This window comes from Zingiber officinale, chromosome 8B (assembly GCF_018446385.1).
Source record: "Zingiber officinale cultivar Zhangliang chromosome 8B, Zo_v1.1, whole genome shotgun sequence".
NCBI lineage: Eukaryota > Viridiplantae > Streptophyta > Magnoliopsida > Zingiberales > Zingiberaceae > Zingiber > Zingiber officinale.
Window position 1 is genome coordinate 36,524,726 of NC_056001.1, and position 17,560 is coordinate 36,542,285.

Genomic DNA, 17,560 nt, shown 5'->3' on the forward strand with positions numbered 1-17,560 from the left:
TGGGGGAGTTCTAAATTTCAAAATCAAATTTTAAATTTTCAAGTTTCAATATTGAAATGCTTTTCAAATAAGTTTTCAAAAATTCCAAGACTGAGTTTGAAAAATTTATTTTTCAAAACTGATTGAAAAACACTAGAAAAGTTTAGTTTTCTAGAATACTAGAAAAGTACTAGTTTCAAAAACTATGGTTTAAAAATACTAGAAAACAAACAATTGTGAGTTGATTTAAGAAAATTTTCACAATTTTAAACAGGTTGATTTTGAAAATTGATTTTTAAACTTTGATTTTCAAAATTAAGTTTAAAATTCGATTTGAAAAACTGAATTAGTTTTATTTCTCCCCCTGAACCTAACATAAAATTTTGAAAATATTTGCTAAATATATTCAAAGTAGAAAAAAAATTGAGGTAGAATTTTATAGAGAGATTTTAAAGAGAAAATTAAAAAATAACACTTAAGGAGATAATTAAAAACCTCCCCCTGAATTTGATACTCCTTTAATTTATTAATCCTCCTTATTTATTACTCCCCCTTAATATAAAATTTTACAACCGTAACATATTTTCGTACCTAAGTGTTTTAGGCGATTGTATAATTATCTTTATAAAATTGTTCATTTAAATTTGACTAAACGTAATTAACGTTAGATTCAGTTGAAATGAGTTAACCTTTAGTGTAATGTTAAGTAAGATAAGTTGTTATTAATTCAATAATTAATCAATATTAATAATTTATTGATTAAATTTTGCTTGATTCAATAATTTAATATAATCTAAATTTTGTATTAATTGATGAAGGTGTTAGTTATAATTTAACTTTTCATTTACTTCCTTTTAAGTTGGATTAACTTAGTTTAAAGTTGGTAGTAATTTGAAGTTAAACTCGTTATTAAACAAGGTTAAGGAAGGTTCAATTTAAGTCAAACTTTATAAAAATAATTAATATTTTTAAGGTTGATAAAAAAATGAGTTAGAGTAATATTTTTACTAAGGTTAAATCTAGGTTCTAATCAAATCAAGCTTAGTTCTCAAATAAAGTTAAACTTAAATAGTTAAGTTCTACTTATTAATTACATAATTAAGTTTAAAGTAAAAGTTAACGGAATTTAAGCTTTTAAGTTAGGTGTCTAAGTTTTAAATAAATTTAAAAGAATTATAATTATTATTATTTTTAAGGGATTTCTAACAAGATTTTAAAATGATTTTTTATAATTATTTAATGACAATTAATATACGTTCAATTCAGTTTTGATTTTAGATTAAGATTAATATCAGTGATTAATTTAGGTTTAAGTTTTAAGTTTAAGTTAAATTTTTAAGTTTTAATTTAAGTTTTAATTTTCAGTTAGGTTAAATTAAGTTGCAAAGTAATGTTTAAATTAAGTTTTAATGAGTTTTAATTTGAGATCTAATTTTCAGTTAAGTTAAATTAAAAAATAATTTTAAGGTTAAAATGTTGTTTAAGATTAAAAATGAGTTTAAAGTAAAAATAATAATTTTTAAAGTGAAAAATAGTCTATAGAAATAATTTATTATTATTACTATTTTTTTTAAGTTAAAAGGATTTTATTATAGTGAAAAAATAAGAAGAATTTTTCAAAATGATACATAATTTTTAAAATAGTTTTAAAATGATTTTTAAAATAGTTTTTTAAATATTTTTTTAAAAAAAGTTTTTAAATAATTTTTAAGTTAAAATAATTTTTAAAATAACAATAATTTTCAACAAATTATAAAAGAATTTTTTAAAGTTTTTTTAAAATGATTTTTAAAAGAGTTTTTAAAATAATTTTTAAAATGTTTTAAAATAATTTTTTAAAGAATTTTTTAAAGTTTTTAAAATGATTTTTAAAAGAGTTTTTAAAATAATTTTTAAAATGTTTTAAAATAATTTTTAAAAGAATTTTTTAAATTTTTAAAATGATTTTTAAAAGAGTTTTTAAAAGGATTTTTTAAAGTTTTTAAAATAGTTTTTAAAATAATTTTTAAAATGTTTTAAAAGAATTTTTTAAAGTTTTTAAAATGATTTTTAAAAGAGTTTTTAAAATAATTTTTAAAATGTTTTAAAAGAATTTTTAAAATAATTTTTTAAAGTTTTTAAAATGATTTTTAAAAGATTTTTTAAAATAATTTTTAAAATGTTTTAAAAGAATTTTTAAAAGAATTTTTTAAAGTTTTTTAAAATGATTTTTAAAAGAGTTTTTAAAATAATTTTTAAAATGTTTTAAAATAATTTTTAAAGAATTTTTCAAATAATTTTTAAATAAATTTAAAAATAGTTTTTAAAGAATTTTTAAAAGAGTTTTAAAAGAATTTTTAAAATTGTTTTTAAAGAATTTTAAAATAATTTTTAAAATAGTTTTTAAAGAATTATTCAAATAATTTTTAAAAAATTTAAAAATAGTTTTTAAAGAATTTTCAAAAGAGTTTTAAAAGAATTTTTAAAAGAGTTTTAAAAGAATTTTTAAAATTGTTTTTAAAGAATTTTTAAAATAGTTTTTAAATAATTTTTAAAATAGTTTTTAAAGAATTTTTCAAATAATTTTTAAAGAAATTTAAAAATAGTTTTTAAAGAATTTTTAAAAGTGTTTTTAAAGAATTTTTCAAATAATTTTTAAAGAATTTTTAAAAGAGTTTTAAAAGAATTTTTAAAATTGTTTTTAAAGAATTTTAAAATAGTTTTTAAATAATTTTTAAAATAGTTTTTAAAGAATTTTTCAACTAATTTTTAAAGAAATTTAAAAATACTTTTTAAAGAATTTTTAAAAGAGTTTTAAAAGAATTTTTAAAATTATTTTTAAACAATTTTTAAAATAGTTTTTAAATAATTTTTAAAATAGTTTTTAAAGAATTTTTCAAATAATTTTTAAAGAAATTTAAAAATAGTTTTAAAATAATTTTTAAAAGAGTTTTAAAAGAATTTTTAAAATTCTTTTTAAAGAATTTTTAAAATTCTTTTTAAAGAATTTTTAAAATAGTTTTTAAAGAATTTTTAAAAGAGTTTAAAGAATTTTTTAAAAAAAAAATTTAAAAGAATTTTTTAAAAAAGTTTTTAAAGAATTTTTAAAAGAGTTTTTAAAGAATTTTTTTTTAAAAAAAAATTAAAAGAATTTTTTAAAAAAGTTTTTAAAGAATTTTAAAATAAGTTTTAAAAGTTTTTAAAATAATTTTTAAAAGAAATTTTTTTTTTTTAAATAATTAAGTTAAAATAATTTTTAGGTTAAAATAAATTTTTAAGTTAAAATAATAAATTTTTAAGTTAAAAAAAAATTAAGTTTTAAAATAAATTTTTAAGTTAAAAAAAATTTTAAAATAAATTTTTTAAGTTAAAAAAAATTAAGTTTAATTTTTAAAATAGATTTTTAAAAAATTTAATTTTAATTAATTTGAAATTTGAAATTTAATTTGAAATTCGAAATTTAATTTTAATTTGAAATTCAAAATTTAATTTTAATTTAATTTGAAATTCAAAATTTAATTTTAATTTAATTTGAAATTCGTTTGAAAATTAATTAATTTAATCCTTATTCATCTCACCCGATCTAGATTATCAATCAGGGAATCTTATAATTTTGTGAGATGAATTAGATTTAATTACAGAGTTTGGTTTAACTTGTGTTAGATTCAGGTTTAGCTTTGGTCTCAACAAATAGGCATTCTTCGGATAAACTTCTAAGTTTGGTGAGTCACTTGGACGTCATTAGAAGTAACCAACCTTTCGAGGTTTTCTGAATAGTCCTATCCACGGAGCTTAGTATTAAACCTTGGTCTAACTAGTTAGGATCCATTTAAAGGTAGCTTCGGTCGGTTCCACTTGGCCAAATGCACCAGATTGAAGCCATATCTTTCTAGACATGCGATGTCCAAGCTTCCCCAACGTACTATCATCAAAAAACTTCACCAGTACCATGATTCAAGTTAAACTTGAACCCTCTTTAACTAGTCCTAATTACCCTGTCGGGTAGGTTGGTTGGGGTTACCCTTTTCGGGTAGGTTGGTTAGGGTTACCCTGTCGGGTAGGTTAGTTTTGGAGGTGCCGGCTATTCTGGAGCCTCCCCTGAACTATTGGCCATTAATTTAGTTTTTAGTTCTGGGTTTATTATAGTTAAGTTTTGGTTAAAATTTAATATTTAATTTATAATTTAGATTCAAGTTTTTAATTTTGAATTAATTAAATTAGTCAAATTATCTTTCTTTAAGAGAATGTATTTCATAGTTAAATTTTCTTTCAATTTCACTTTTATTAAGTTAATTGAATTATCTTTCTTTAATAGCTTATTTTTAAAGTTTAAGTTTTTATTCATTTTTAACTTTGAATTAATTAAATTGTTTGAATTATGTTTCCTTAAAGGTTTATCTTTTAACCTTTTATTAATTGTTAATTTTGAATTTTTCGGATTATCTTTATTTAATATGTTATTTTTAACATTTAATTTTAATTTTGTTAAATTTAGTTTTGATTTTATCAAAGTGTTTGATTTTATTCTTATATTTTCTTTATTTTTTAAGTTGATATAATTAGTAGAATTTATTAGATTATTCTTATCATTAAAACTTAATTTTTTTATTAATTAAATTATCTTGGGTTTGGATAGGATTTTCTAGATTAATATTGTCTAGATTATTAAATAATTTATTAATTTTATCTATATCAATATTGACCTTGTCATCTCTATCATTTGAGTTTTTCAGATTTGTTTAGGTTTAAGTTTGAATTTTTTAAATTAATTAGATTTGTTTTATAAGATAATATCTTAGGGGTATTTTTGTAATTATTGTCAACTACATTGTTTTCACATATATTTTCAGAAATAACCAGATCAATGCTCATATTTTCTAAACTACTATTAGCAGGAGTATTTTGGTAAATATCACTAACCTTGAGCGCAACCCCTAATTCAGTAGGCTTTTCGATTGGATCTAACCCGAGTTCAGATTCGATTTTTACTTGATCCTCAAGCTCCATCGGCTCCTCGTGAAGTTTGATCAATTGGGTCCAAAGCTCATGTGCATCTTTGTACTTTTTTACTCTGCATAAAATATTGTTAGGTAAAACATTACAAATGATTTTACTTACATTTGTATTTAGTTCTGAGTTCTGAGAAGGTTTTCTCAATATCAGCCAATAATCAAAGTTTACGCTTCCTAAGAAGCATTCCATTAATCGCTTCCAATAGTTGAAATCTTGATCGTATGGTGGTGGTTCGTGGGGGTTCCGTCCTTCTTGAAGAGTCATTATTCTTGCACACAGAGAAACAGAAAAAAATCCCAAGACTTGGTCTTGGATTAGCAGTGCTGAAAAAATAATATTTCACTATTTTTGAAAAAAATAATAAAATATTATTAAAATATTAATAAAAAAATATTATTCTAAAATTTTGAAAATGTAATATTTTATCAATACTAAGCAACGGTGAAAAGATGATGATGTGTTTTTCAAAAATAGTTTTGGAGGGAAAAAACGAAAGGCGTAAGATTTTTATTTTAAAGACGAACGATATCTAATTTTTCTTTAAAAAGCACCCCTCTTTGCCTGACTGGTGGTTGCACCAAATCAGAGCGGTACCTGCTCTGATACCACTTGTAGGACCGTTAGATTCGATAGAGGGGGGGTGAATATCGATTCGAAAACTTAGAGTATAAACGCAGCGAAAAAGTAAAATAGACACAAATATTTTTTACTTCGTTCGGAGCCTGTGACGACTCCTACTCGAAGGCCCGTACTCCGTGAGTACTTTCGTTGAGCAATCACTATCAATTCGAATATTACAGAGTTAAGTACAAGAATTGACAGATAAAGAAAATACCGACAATAGAATTAAAACAAAACCAGCACTGAGTCGGAGAGCTTTTCGTGGAGTCGCAAGAGCACAGAGCAGCAGATCTTGGATTCTGAGTTGATGTGAAGCTCCACCCTTGCCCCTTCTTTTATATGAAGCTCAGGGCGCCCCGGATCCCTTCCAGGCGCCCTGGTGAGACGTGGCAGGTCCAACCAGTGAGCTCCACGTGGCGACGCGCAATCAGGATAAAGTTTGCTTCCCGGGCGCCCGGATCCCTTCCGGGCGCCTGGATTCCTTCCGGGCGCCCGGACCCTGTTTTCCCGCAGAATCCGTCCTGCAAGACAAACGTTAGTCCGGAGGTAAATATATATCCTGTAAAACAGATTGTTAGCACAATTAAAGTTCAAACAAAGTAATAGCAAAGAGTATGACTTAGATTCCGTCTTTCCGAGACCGGAATCTAGTCACGATCTCGACTTAGATATCCGAAATGGATCTAAGCCGGATCGCGCCTAATGTTCCTTCCCGGAACGCGTCCTCGCGATCACTCCCTCCGGTGACTTACCTTACCGCCAGACGTCCGGCCACCCTTCGACTGTCTGGACTTCTCGCCACTATCCGGACCGTCGACCTAGTGGACTTCGCTAGCGTCGGTCAGCCCGTCGACCCGCTTGGACTTCTCGCCAGCTATCCAGTCAGCCCGTCGACCTAGCTGGACTTCTCGCCAAGCGTCCGGTCAGCCCGTCGACCCGCTTGGACTTCTTGCCAGCTATCCGGTCAGCCCGTCGACCTAGCTGGACTTCGTGCCAGACATCCGGTCAGCCCGTCGACCTGTCTGGACTTCTCCTGCACACTCGATCAAAGTGTCAGACAACAACAAAACTAACTTAACCTATTTGTCATTCATCAAAACCTGGGTTAGACCGTTAGTGCTAACCGCACCAACAATAATATCATGCTAGGATATCCAGATTATTTCCTAGGTATTCACGATTCGAACCCCAACTATGACGTATTTGTAAGAATTTTTCCTCCCAATGGGGGGGTGTAATCAAAGGATGCTAGGCTTCTAGACTGACCACCACGTGTGCTTCCCGATTTATCCTGGTGATTGATGAAAAACTTCTATGAGACCGGATAGATCACTCAGGCTCATAATATTGGATAAAAATATTTTTGGAATATGGAGTATTATTTTAATAATTTTTAAAATGGAGACGTTCTTTTGATGATGGTAAAAATAAGGATTTTTTATTTTTAATCAAATTTAATTATTTATAATTTAGCTTTTGAAAACATAAAATCAACATTTATTCTTTATATTCATCGTCAATCTTTCAACATCTTTTTTACAGAATTGATATAAAGAATGTATAATATGACAATTTAATTTAGTATATTATATTTTATATGATAAAATTTAATCTATAAGAACTTACGTTTCAAGAATTATAATACTTGCATATGCAATTATATGCAAATAAGCTTCCACCAAATTAAATTAATAATTTTGATTTAATTAAAAAAAGGCAATTTAATTTGGTTGAACTAAAAATTAGAAAATTTCTTATGGAAGAAATACTTGCATGGAGAGTATTTATGGAGACAATAAGTTCAATAAGGCATAAAATCCTTTTTTAGGAAAATAATTTAGTAGGTTCTAAAATTTTAATAAGTTAATTTTTAACATAAAACTAAAGAACTCTTCATTAATTAAGTTTCCAATCTTATATAAATTTATTGTTTGATGGTATACCAAAATCATTTGAAAAGACAATTAAAATTCCCAAAAAAAAATTACACAAATTATAAAAAAAAACAAAATCTTTCCTATATATGATATGAACATAAATGCCGAACAATAAAACAAGAAAATGTTTTTTAAAAACATATAAATAAAAAATTATTAAGCACAAAAAAAAAGCCTAAATTTCCGGAAATCACGTGAACCATAAACCTATGACATAATCCACACTTACTTACCCAGGATACAATTGCGTCATATTAGTGGGTCCAACGGTTCTAATCGTTCGTCAGACGCGTAAATAAGCGGGTAGAGAAATAAAACGTGTCTTGAGAATCGTTCTTAATTTGGCTTTCATTGAATGAGCCGGCGGTGACGTGGTAGGAGATCGCTGCCTGGAATACCGCCCCGAAGAGAGTGTCCTCAGGATGGGACCCAGAACGGGCAGCCAATAGCATGAGAGGAATCGGTCGACGCGTGGGACGAGCGAGTTCGTGGGAATGGAATAGGTCTTAGAGTTCACAGCTGGCCTACACGCGTCCGATGGTTAAAAATTAGTTTTTTTAAAAAAGGAAAATTAAACCCGTTCCGAAAGAAAGGAGCGGAGCCGCGGCCTCACCCCTCTGCTATATATATAAACGCCCTGGTTCTCCTCCTCACGCCATCGATCCGCCGCTTGGCTAGGGTTTCCTCGTTCGCCATTGTTGTTCTTCCCTTCGTTGAGCACGTCCTCTCGCTTCAGGAGAGATCGTTCCTTTGATCTGGAGACTAGAGATCGGGGAGCGGATCAACGCCGTACTTAGCAGATTCTTCAAATTATTTATAGTACGTTCTTTTATTTCTTCATGGAAAAAGATGAAAAAAGAAGAACGACTTTTGATGATTGTTAAGATTTTTGTTAGCTTGTTAGGTTTGTTGCTCTCGGGTTAAAATCGAGATTTGTAGATTTAATTTTGTTTTTCAATGATTCGCTTTTTGTCTCTTTGGATGCGTGATGTTCTTTACGCTTTATCTTTTGTACGTGTTCTTCGTTTCGTTACCTTCTAGCCTATAGTGATCTTCTTCTTTTGCGGATATATGTTCGTACTGATACTCCATTGTTGTTTTTCCATTATTTTTCTATGTCATTTGTTAATCTATTCGTTTTGTTTATTTGTTAATCTTACCAAGTTATTTTCCTTATTGCGGTATCCATTTGTTCGTTTCGGCGATATGTTTGATCGATAAACGTCTTTACGGAGTTATTTTTCGGGGATTTTAATTTAATCTGACAACGCTCTTATTCTTCTTTTGTTTCAGGTATCGTGAATGATTATTTAATGGAGTCAAAAGGTGGCAAGAAATCTAGTAGTAGTTCATTACAATACGAAGCTCCCCTTGGCTACCTCATTGAAGACGTTCGACCGTACGGAGGAATCAAGAAGTTCCAGTCTGCTGGCTACTCCAACGTAAGATCAATGAAAACCTTTGAATTGAAAATGCACCATTTTTTTTTAATTCTATTCGAATGAATTTATGTTTTTTTTTCTCATTTTAATTCATTGCAGTGTGTGAGGAAGCCATCCTGATATTCTTTCGCTTGCTCTCCTGTTCAGTAGAGTAGGATTTCTTAAGCGTGTTCGACCTTTGTTCCTCCTCTTTTCTTCAACTCTCTGGCTTGCTGTCTTCTAGTAATCAAACCTCTCTCAGTCTCTCCTCCCCGCTTTCTTGCCCGTCCTCAGCAATGGCATTGACGACGATGACTGGCTCTCCTGACCTTGCTCTTGTTTCTGCAATCGGGTTCGAGGGGTTCGAGAAACGCTTGGAGATCACCTTCTCTGAGGCATCAATCTTCGCTCGCTCTCATGGCCATGGCCTGCGCTCCCTCTCTCGGGCACAGATCGACTCTGTTCTGGATTTGGCATGCTGCACCATCGTGTCTCAATTGGCTAACAATGACTTCGACTCCTACGTACTCTCCGAGTCGAGCCTCTTCGTCTACCCTTACAAGATCATCATCAAGACTTGCGGGACCACAAAGCTCCTCCTCTCCATTCCTAGAATCCTCGAGCTTGCAGCAGAGCTTTCGCTCTCTCTTCAATCCGTTAAGTACTCTCGGGGAACCTTCATCTTCCCGAGCGCGCAACCAGCCCCGTACCACAGCTTCTCTGAAGAAGTTTCTGTCCTCAATGGCTTCTTCGGCGACCTCAAGTCCGGTGGCAATGCTTATGTTATCAGTGATCCCTTAATACCGGACCGCAAATGGCACATCTACTATGCTACTGAGAAGCCCGAGCATCCTATGGTCACTCTGGAGATGTGTATGACTGGATTGGACACTGGACGAGCTTCCATCTTCTTCAAGAACAATGTTGCTGCTTCTGCCACTGAGATGACGAAGTTCTCAGGGATCTCTGAAATCATCCCTGAGATGGAAATCTGCGACTTCGACTTCGAGCCTTGCGGCTACTCCATGAACGGGATATCTGGGCCAGCACTCTCTACCGTCCATGTAACACCAGAGGACGGTTTCAGCTATGCAAGCTACGAGGCCATGGGGTTCCACCCTGAGTCCCAATCATACAACGACTTGGTCGAAAGGGTCCTCTCCTGCTTCGGCCCTTCTGAATTCTCTGTTGCTGTCACCATATTTGGAGGACGTGAGCAAGCTGCCTCATGGGGAAAGGAAGTTGACGTATATGGTTACAATTGCGGGGAAATGATAGAGCAGGAGCTGCCTGACGGAGGATTACTGATCTACCAGAGTTTTTCTGCTTCCCCTGTGACAGCTCCTGTCTCACCGAGGTCCATCTTGCACCCCTGGGAAAGAGAGAACCAGGAGAGTATTGCGACTGCAAAGGATGAGGATGAGCTTCTGATGATGATGATGATGGAGAAGGGAAGGAAAGCTGAGAGTCAGGAAATTCAAGTGTTTTAGCAGCCAGCCAAACTGTTTTTTTTTTCTTCATGTTTTTCTTTGTTTAGTTCTTTCATGCTGTGAAGAATAAATGCTCTAGGTGGTCTGCTATGTCTGCCACAATGAGCAAAAACGCATAATTTTGTGCTGTTCAAGAGATCTTGTTGCTGATGGAACAGTTTGGATGTCTTAATTATGTTCTTTATATTAAATCTGTGTCATATTTTTTATAATTCAGGTATGTTTAGTATGTGATCTATCTGTTGCCTTGTTAAGATATTGCGTTCTCAGGATAAACCATATGTATAATTAACATTTTTTTTTTAAAAAAAAAGTATTTATTGATGTATAAAAAATAATAGGATTAATCAACAGTTAGATTACACGAACAAATAGGTTTAATAAAAAAGTATTTATTGACCTTAATAGTTTGCCTAATACATTCACCTCGAGCCAGGCTTGGACCGGAGAGTCAAGTTGGGCCCGATTTGGAGGCCTGTGAATCTCTATTTCCCCATTTGTACCCAAACCCACCTTCCTTCCCCTAAATTCTCTCTCGAACTTTCTTTCGATCTGGCCGCCGCCGCCGCCGGTGGCCGGAATCGATTGCGGTCCACTCCCCGTTCCGTCAGGACGGTCATTCCCTTGCTAGTGGCCTCGTCTCTCCGATCTCGCAGTGCAAGTTCTCAGCCTTTGCTATGGAGACCGATCTCTCACGCAAGTCAGTCACCCCCTCCTCTCGCGACCTCTGATCTCGCAGGCTGATCCTCTGCTTCGATATCGCTTATTATCAATCTCTGGCTCGCACGCCGGTCACAGCATCCAGTTTCCCTAGTCCATCAGCCTTCAAATTTGGACGCCTCTACGATCACGTAGCTCTTGAACACCATAGAAGGATAATTAGGTGATAATTTTTTTTTTCTGTTTTGCATTTTATTTCCGTTTTAGGAATATTTATATACATTGTTCATTTTGATCAAACATTTTCTGGAAGAAGAATCCTCTTGATTTAGATTTTTGGAGTTCTGGATGCAAAATCCTTACGTTGATTAGGTTTTTAACATGGGAAATCAAAGAGAGTAGGCAGAGTGCAGATGAGATTTTGTGAAGTTTATCCTCTTAGAGTTGTTCATTTTAGTTGTTTCAGGTATGCACAACTAACAGACCCAATGTTTGATTGATTTGGGCATCCAACAAATTCTCATTTAAATAAATCGATAGGTTAAGGTAGTCTTTTTCCAAAATTTTCTAGGTATTTAACCATTGTATTGGTCGGGTTCGAGTATCAGGGTAAGTCTCCATTGCCATTGTTATGATAAGCCTCTACCATCTGAAGGCACAGAATGAGGAAAAGCACAAAGATCTCGCCTCCAAAGCAAACAATAAGTAAAGCTTTATCGTATTGGACCTCATTTCATTTTATTGCTTGCTACACTTGTATTTGCTTTAGAAACTAAATTCTATGAAAATGTTTCATAAAATACCCACTCCCACTCACTTTATTCTACAGTTTAAAGCTGGTGTCTGTTTCGTTGTTCTTGTTCCTGCTTAAAGCTCACAACTTTCTGTGATTCTGTTTTAAAGTTTTATCGTATTCCTAATAGTTCTCTTCAGGTTTATTAGCTTTGTCCAGGCTCTCTTCCTGAACTCCCAAGTACTCTAATACTGTGCTAATGGCTCATCTTGCCTATGTTCTGGATTTTTGGCCGAAAACTAATTACATGAACTTCAATTATTTGCAAGCATTTATGTTTGCCTAAACCTAAGTGATTTAATTTATTTGGATATACTACTGAATTAGCTTGCGTAGAGCAATAGGTCATAAGTTTTGTGTGGCCAACCCCAATGGTTGCCAAAAAACACAGTTTGACAATGACAATGACAATGACAATCTTGATTTTAAAGCTCACTCAAGCTTAGGTGCTTGTCTCAATCTAGCATCAATTACAAACATATATATATATATATATATATTTGAAGATTGATTTTACATAATGTGAGATTAGGTAAGCCTTTTTAAAAATTATACAGCTTAAAAGATGTTAAATATTAAAATTAATTTTAACTTGAACAAAATGTAAATCTAGGTCACCTGTTATTCATTTGGTTGTGTCATTTTCAGATTTTGTCTCTCATGATTTCGTTCGGTGGTGTGTCTGGCATTGCCGGAGTTAGGTTTAGTATATGGAGTTTCAAAATGTCGGTCTTTGTCCAAGGATATGAGTGTGCATATTCCCTTATTTTTTAGGAGGAAAGAATCTTGAATGTGAGTGAAATAGTCAATGTTATAGATCACAGAAATGTTACTTAAAGCAAGGAATTCAATGAATGCATTTCGGTTCAGAAAGGTTTGGTATATCATTCCATCAAAATCAATGAATTCCTGTGAAATGAGATTCGATGTATAATGATCAATGGCTATAAGATTTGCTTACTGACACTTGTAATTCTGATCCTTTCTGTGTCGACATAAGTTTGCTGGATCATTGTTTGCTTATATTTTTAGTGTTTGTTTTTTTTAACTTATCGAAAAATGCACAGGACGAGAAACCCTATTTCTATAGTTTTTTTTTTCACTTGTAAGTGGAGAGAAGAGCAGTCTCAGCAGCTCGAACAATTGTGACTGGAAAAATGGTGGATGTATGGTGGTCATTGCTAGGGGCTGCAATTCCAGCCATCATAGCGGGGCAAGTCGTCAGAGTAAGAAGGCGACATGCTGATGAACAAAGGCTCAAGAATGCTCGCGGCCGTGAGAACTCTGATGAAATCTTCGTCTGCGAGAGAGTCTGTACTTCGAAGAGAATGCTGAAGAAGGTCGGCGCATTTTCTAAAGATCCGATCCTCGACACGTGTGTCACTGTGTGTGGTGTCTCGGAACTTGATGCCTGTGCTGATGCCTGTGCCAGGACTGTCTGTGTTAACCAACACCAAGTGCCCAATTGGAACGACATCTGCATGAAGAGGTGCCAAAGCGAATGCCTCAGGCTCTCTGCATCTTCGATTTGAACGAGCCGAATCAGTAATTCAGTTGTATTCTCGTCCCGTATTTTGAATTTAAGAACAAAAAAGGGGGGAAATTCATTTATCTTCTCTTTCAAAATGCACCTTTATAATTTTAAAATCATTGAAGTACCTTCAAACACTTTGAAATTGATAATATTTATCAGAGATTTACATTTAAAAAAAAAACAGAAGCTGACCCTGACACAACAAGTTCAGCAGCAACATGGTGTAAAGATTTCAAATAAAGAGCATTCGATACAAAGCTTGGACCTGAAGAGATTCATGATTCAGAAAACAAAGGGTGTTTATATTTTACATTCTCCCGAGCGAATTGTTGTTAAGACTAGTTCCGAGCTGCTACTCTAATGGCGGTTTAGATTTTTCAGCTTGGAGCTCCTTGTGCGTCATAGACAACAATGGTAGAACCTTTTTTCTCTTGAGAAAGAAATACCACAATCAATGGTAGCAAAAGGCTTCTCTTTTCAGCTCCCTTTGTCAAATAAGTTAGAATGATGACAAAATGAGTCGATGAGAATCTGAGTGATATTGTCGACAACCGCTTTAAGTATGTCCCAAGCGATTGAGAAACCATAGTGCTCCTTCTGCGGCTTGCTCTTCGGCCTCTTGTTCATGAGGTTGTGATTCACTGAAGCACTCCAAAATAGTGATTGTGATTGTATCTACCTCCAGAATGATCTTACACGAGAATCTGCAAATAATCACAAGGAAATATATATGTGTATATATGTGTTGTGTGTGTGAGAACTGCAGCTTGATTGTAACAGAAATACGCTACATGTATCAAGCACCGTGCACACAAAAAGGAAAAGTAAGCTCCTGTCGATCACAGGATCTGAGTTGGAAATTCATCATAATAATTTGGCTATCCAAGATGCATGAACAACCTCCATTTGGAGAATCTCTACAAGGTAAATGTGAGCCAATAAACATCGATGGGCCACTATTCCAACATACCGTAGGAAGTCCATCAAAGAGTTCGTAGCTTATTAATGTTCCCTCTAAGGTTCAGGATTCTTGTCTACCTTGTTGGTGTTTGGTATTGAGTCTTCAAATTTTGGGTTCGAGAAGACATTAAGAGAGTAAAAGATTATCATATTTCTCAAGCTCCAAGCTCTTGCTCAGCTCAATATGCCAAGTCCACTGCTAAGTTTATTTGGATTTTATATCTTTCGGGAAAGCTATTGCAAAATTGCTCCGACCATTGTTAACACCGAGTTAAAACGTAGATCTTGCGATTTGCTCTTTTGGTACATTGCAGAATTGTTGTATTAGTCAAATACTGAATCTCAAACTGAGTTTCAGAAACTCATCTTCTATGCTCATGCTCAATATCATCTTATACTATGCTTGTACTTATATGTGCACTGTTATTTGATATAATCTTAGTTCGCTTCTATATTTGATTTATGTAGCTTGTTATTTGATCTCTTAGCTTTTACAATGCGTATTTGACCTTATTCAGGGATGTACATTTAGTTCATGTTTACCATTTTTCATGACTAACTTTCACTATTTATCATCTCCCCTTTTACTTTCCTCCTGACAGATAGATCTTATGCTTCAATAACAGTCTATAAAAAGAAAGACATTATCTAGTTTTCGATAAAATATATAAGGTACTAATTTGATTACGATGAGCCATGATTTATCATCATAAACATTGCAAGAGGGAAATTTTTAAGCTCTACAGATAACAACTAACATATAGAAAATGCCTCAGAAGTTTGTAGTGATATTCTAGAAAGATAATAACTGATATGCAGAAGTACTAAGAGACAATAAGCGTAACCTGCCTTTTTTGTTGTTCAGGTCCTTCCTCGCACAAAATAAATGATGGGTGTTTCCAGGAATTTGCAGCACAGATCATAAGCAGCCGTGATTTCGCAGTTCCTGTACCCTGATCTCCTATAAACGTTAAAATGTAAGTGTAGTTGAGTTCATGATTGTGTCATAGGCAACTTTATTTGCATTCAGAAAAGACAATTGTTCCCAAACATATTGTTTGTTATACCAATTTGATGCATTTCTGCTGGCAGGTCTTGGCATGCCCTTGTTTTATTGGTTGCAGTCATCTCCTTGGAAAAACCGATCGATTCTGCTTCTCGACTCCTGTTTGCTAGAAAAAGTTCATGTCCCACAATCGAATCATCTTCAATGGTACTTCTGGCTACAATAATCTCCTTACAAAAGCTAACTAATTTGGCTTCTTGGCTTCTACTCTGGGGCTCCATTTCGGAGAGCAAGCTTCCTTCATGTGGGCGATAAAGAGCCTGTGCAATACGTTCAAATGCGCAGGGATGAAAGTTAAAAGACAAGTCTCAGTACTTTATTGCCAACATCGTAAGAAATTATACTATCTCAAAACTTTATTGCCAACATTGTAAGAGAATATAAACAAGATAACTCCTACTGGCATATGTATAACATCACTAGAGAAGCTATGGATGTTCACGCGAACTTTTTCGACAATAATTTATTATTATCGACAGGAGTAAAGAAGGGAAAAACTTCCCAGCCAAAGATAGGAAGGATAGGGAAGAATGAAATTTAGCTGACAATGATGCTCAACTTTCTTCCTACAGGAAAACCGGATGCAATAGATTGCAACCTCAAGTGATGTTATACATAGCTTCTCTAGTGAGAATGTAAAAAAGCCAAATGAGGGTTAACACATTCATAGTCAAGATAATGTCATCGAAAAACTTCCATACAAATTGATCTATTTGCCGCAGTTCACTAGTAGAAGAAGTACCATATCTAAGATAACAGAAATCAAATGAAGAATGTGTGGCATGTACATGTGAACCACACAAGTTCGAAGAGCTCAAATAAAGAATTTGAAGTTGGGTCATTGTCTCTCTTGCATTCCTACAATGATTTAGATATAACCGTGCAATAATCAAAGATTTGAACAAAGGAACATGAGAAAGCATGGATTATTTGATGCAAATTCTAGACTGATATCTGGTATGACAATTTTCAAGGATATATTTTGCTTTCTCATTTTGAGTTCTTGTAGTTGTTTATTTCTCATTGAATGAATCGTGGTATGGCCTTGTCTATTCTTCTAACTAAGCCAAATCAAAAGAACTCATATCAAATGCCCCTTAAACTCTTACCAAACTAAAAGAAATCATTTGACTAAAATAAAACAAAGAAAAATCAATTACAAATTCTAAAATTTAGATCGATTCCTTTTGTTTATTTGCATTAAAAGCAAAGGAAGCTATGTCGCTTCCACAACAATGTAAACCTGAACCTTCATAGAGCTATTGATTTAAGCCCATAAACCTAAAAGAATAGATAAAGGAGAGCAATTAACATAAAACAGCATGTGCAGATTTAAGATTGAGAACATAAATAGCAGGATACATGAATCAACAGATATTATTTTTCCCAATTGGGCGTATTTGATCTGCAGATGAAAACTAGGTAACAAATCAGCTAAGAATAGCAGTGCCCGGATAATAAAGATTCCGATGATATTCTTACCCAAAAAGTATGTACTCAAGATAGCGTAGAAATGCTGCATATATTGAACAAAAGGGCTCGATCCCCAATATTCTCGTGAATAATTTCAAATCTGCTTGCTCTCCAACACCACATTGGCCGGAGCTCGCGCAAGCAACATGAATTTTTCGGAAAAAAACAAAAATGAGTGGCGAAACGAAGGGAAAATACGGAAGGAGGTTACCTCCTCTTCCATTGGATCGACCCAGCTCTGGCAGCAGCACCGCCACCGCGAGGAAGGGCAGGAGCTTCTCGCCATCGATTTCTCCTCTTCCATCGGATGGCGAAGAGAAGCCACGCGCGCCGCCGGGGAGATGAAAAAGATTTTTTTTTTTTCCCTGCCCGACGGTGCGGAGAGTGGTGTGGATGTTTGGACTCGAATTTAAAAAATATAAAAAAAGTTGGAGCCAGAGGTGCAAAGTTAACTTTCGGGAAAATTACTTCTAACATTCTATAATAAAATTCTTTCTAAATTATTGCCTCTTAAAATTTCAAAATTATTAAACTACTTCAAAAAATTTATGCGCAGAGACGATGGGACTGGCCGACAGACAGGATGCAAATTTTCAGATAGGTCCATTCGAGAATTTTTATTTCATGGAATAAT

General features: G+C 33.1%; 3 protein-coding genes and 1 long non-coding RNA gene across 4 annotated transcripts; 3 read left to right on the forward strand and 1 right to left on the reverse strand.

Moving 5' to 3' along the window:
* The first annotated feature begins 8,187 nt into the window (after window positions 1-8,187).
* Window positions 8,188-10,559, forward strand: LOC122017665 (S-adenosylmethionine decarboxylase proenzyme-like). Its single transcript, XM_042575332.1, has 3 exons — window positions 8,188-8,348; window positions 8,823-8,971; window positions 9,071-10,559. Exon 3 carries the CDS (start codon window positions 9,247-9,249, stop codon window positions 10,438-10,440), a length of 1,194 nt encoding a protein of 397 aa, XP_042431266.1. The 5' UTR covers window positions 8,188-8,348; window positions 8,823-8,971; window positions 9,071-9,246; the 3' UTR covers window positions 10,441-10,559.
* Window positions 10,560-10,958: 399 nt separating this feature from the next.
* LOC122017870 (uncharacterized protein At5g64816-like) lies at window positions 10,959-13,569 on the forward strand. Its single transcript, XM_042575580.1, has 2 exons — window positions 10,959-11,323; window positions 12,961-13,569. Exon 2 carries the CDS (start codon window positions 13,051-13,053, stop codon window positions 13,423-13,425), a length of 375 nt encoding a protein of 124 aa, XP_042431514.1. The 5' UTR covers window positions 10,959-11,323; window positions 12,961-13,050; the 3' UTR covers window positions 13,426-13,569.
* A 64-nt stretch (window positions 13,570-13,633) lies between these two features.
* Window positions 13,634-17,337, reverse strand: LOC122017869 (dicer-like protein 4). The gene is made up of 4 exons (XM_042575579.1): window positions 17,138-17,337; window positions 15,455-15,713; window positions 15,237-15,348; window positions 13,634-14,131 (listed from the first exon to the last, which is right to left on the reverse strand). The coding sequence occupies exons 1-4, from the start codon at window positions 17,228-17,230 to the stop codon at window positions 13,984-13,986; spliced, it is 612 nt and encodes a 203-aa protein (XP_042431513.1). The 5' UTR covers window positions 17,231-17,337; the 3' UTR covers window positions 13,634-13,983.
* Window positions 13,639-15,714, forward strand: LOC122017871. The gene is made up of 2 exons (XR_006121480.1): window positions 13,639-15,364; window positions 15,480-15,714. It is a non-coding gene; the product is annotated as an uncharacterized LOC122017871 (long non-coding RNA).
* Window positions 17,338-17,560: the final 223 nt, after the last annotated feature.

Bases quoted from the DNA above. Each gene is read 5' to 3' on its own strand.
- LOC122017665 (XM_042575332.1), top strand. From the start codon at position 9,247: ATGGCATTGACGACGATGACTGGCTCTCCTGACCTTGCTCTTGTTTCT.
- LOC122017870 (XM_042575580.1), top strand. From the start codon at position 13,051: ATGGTGGATGTATGGTGGTCATTGCTAGGGGCTGCAATTCCAGCCATC.
- LOC122017869 (XM_042575579.1), bottom strand. From the start codon at position 17,230: ATGGAAGAGGAGAAATCGATGGCGAGAAGCTCCTGCCCTTCCTCGCGG. The intron at 15,714-17,137 runs GTAACCTCCTTC...CGTATTGCACAG, and splicing joins TCGATCCAATGGAAGAGGAG to GCTCTTTATCGCCCACATGA. The intron at 14,132-15,236 runs GCAGGTTACGCT...GATTATTTGCAG, and splicing joins GGACCTGAACAACAAAAAAG to ATTCTCGTGTAAGATCATTC.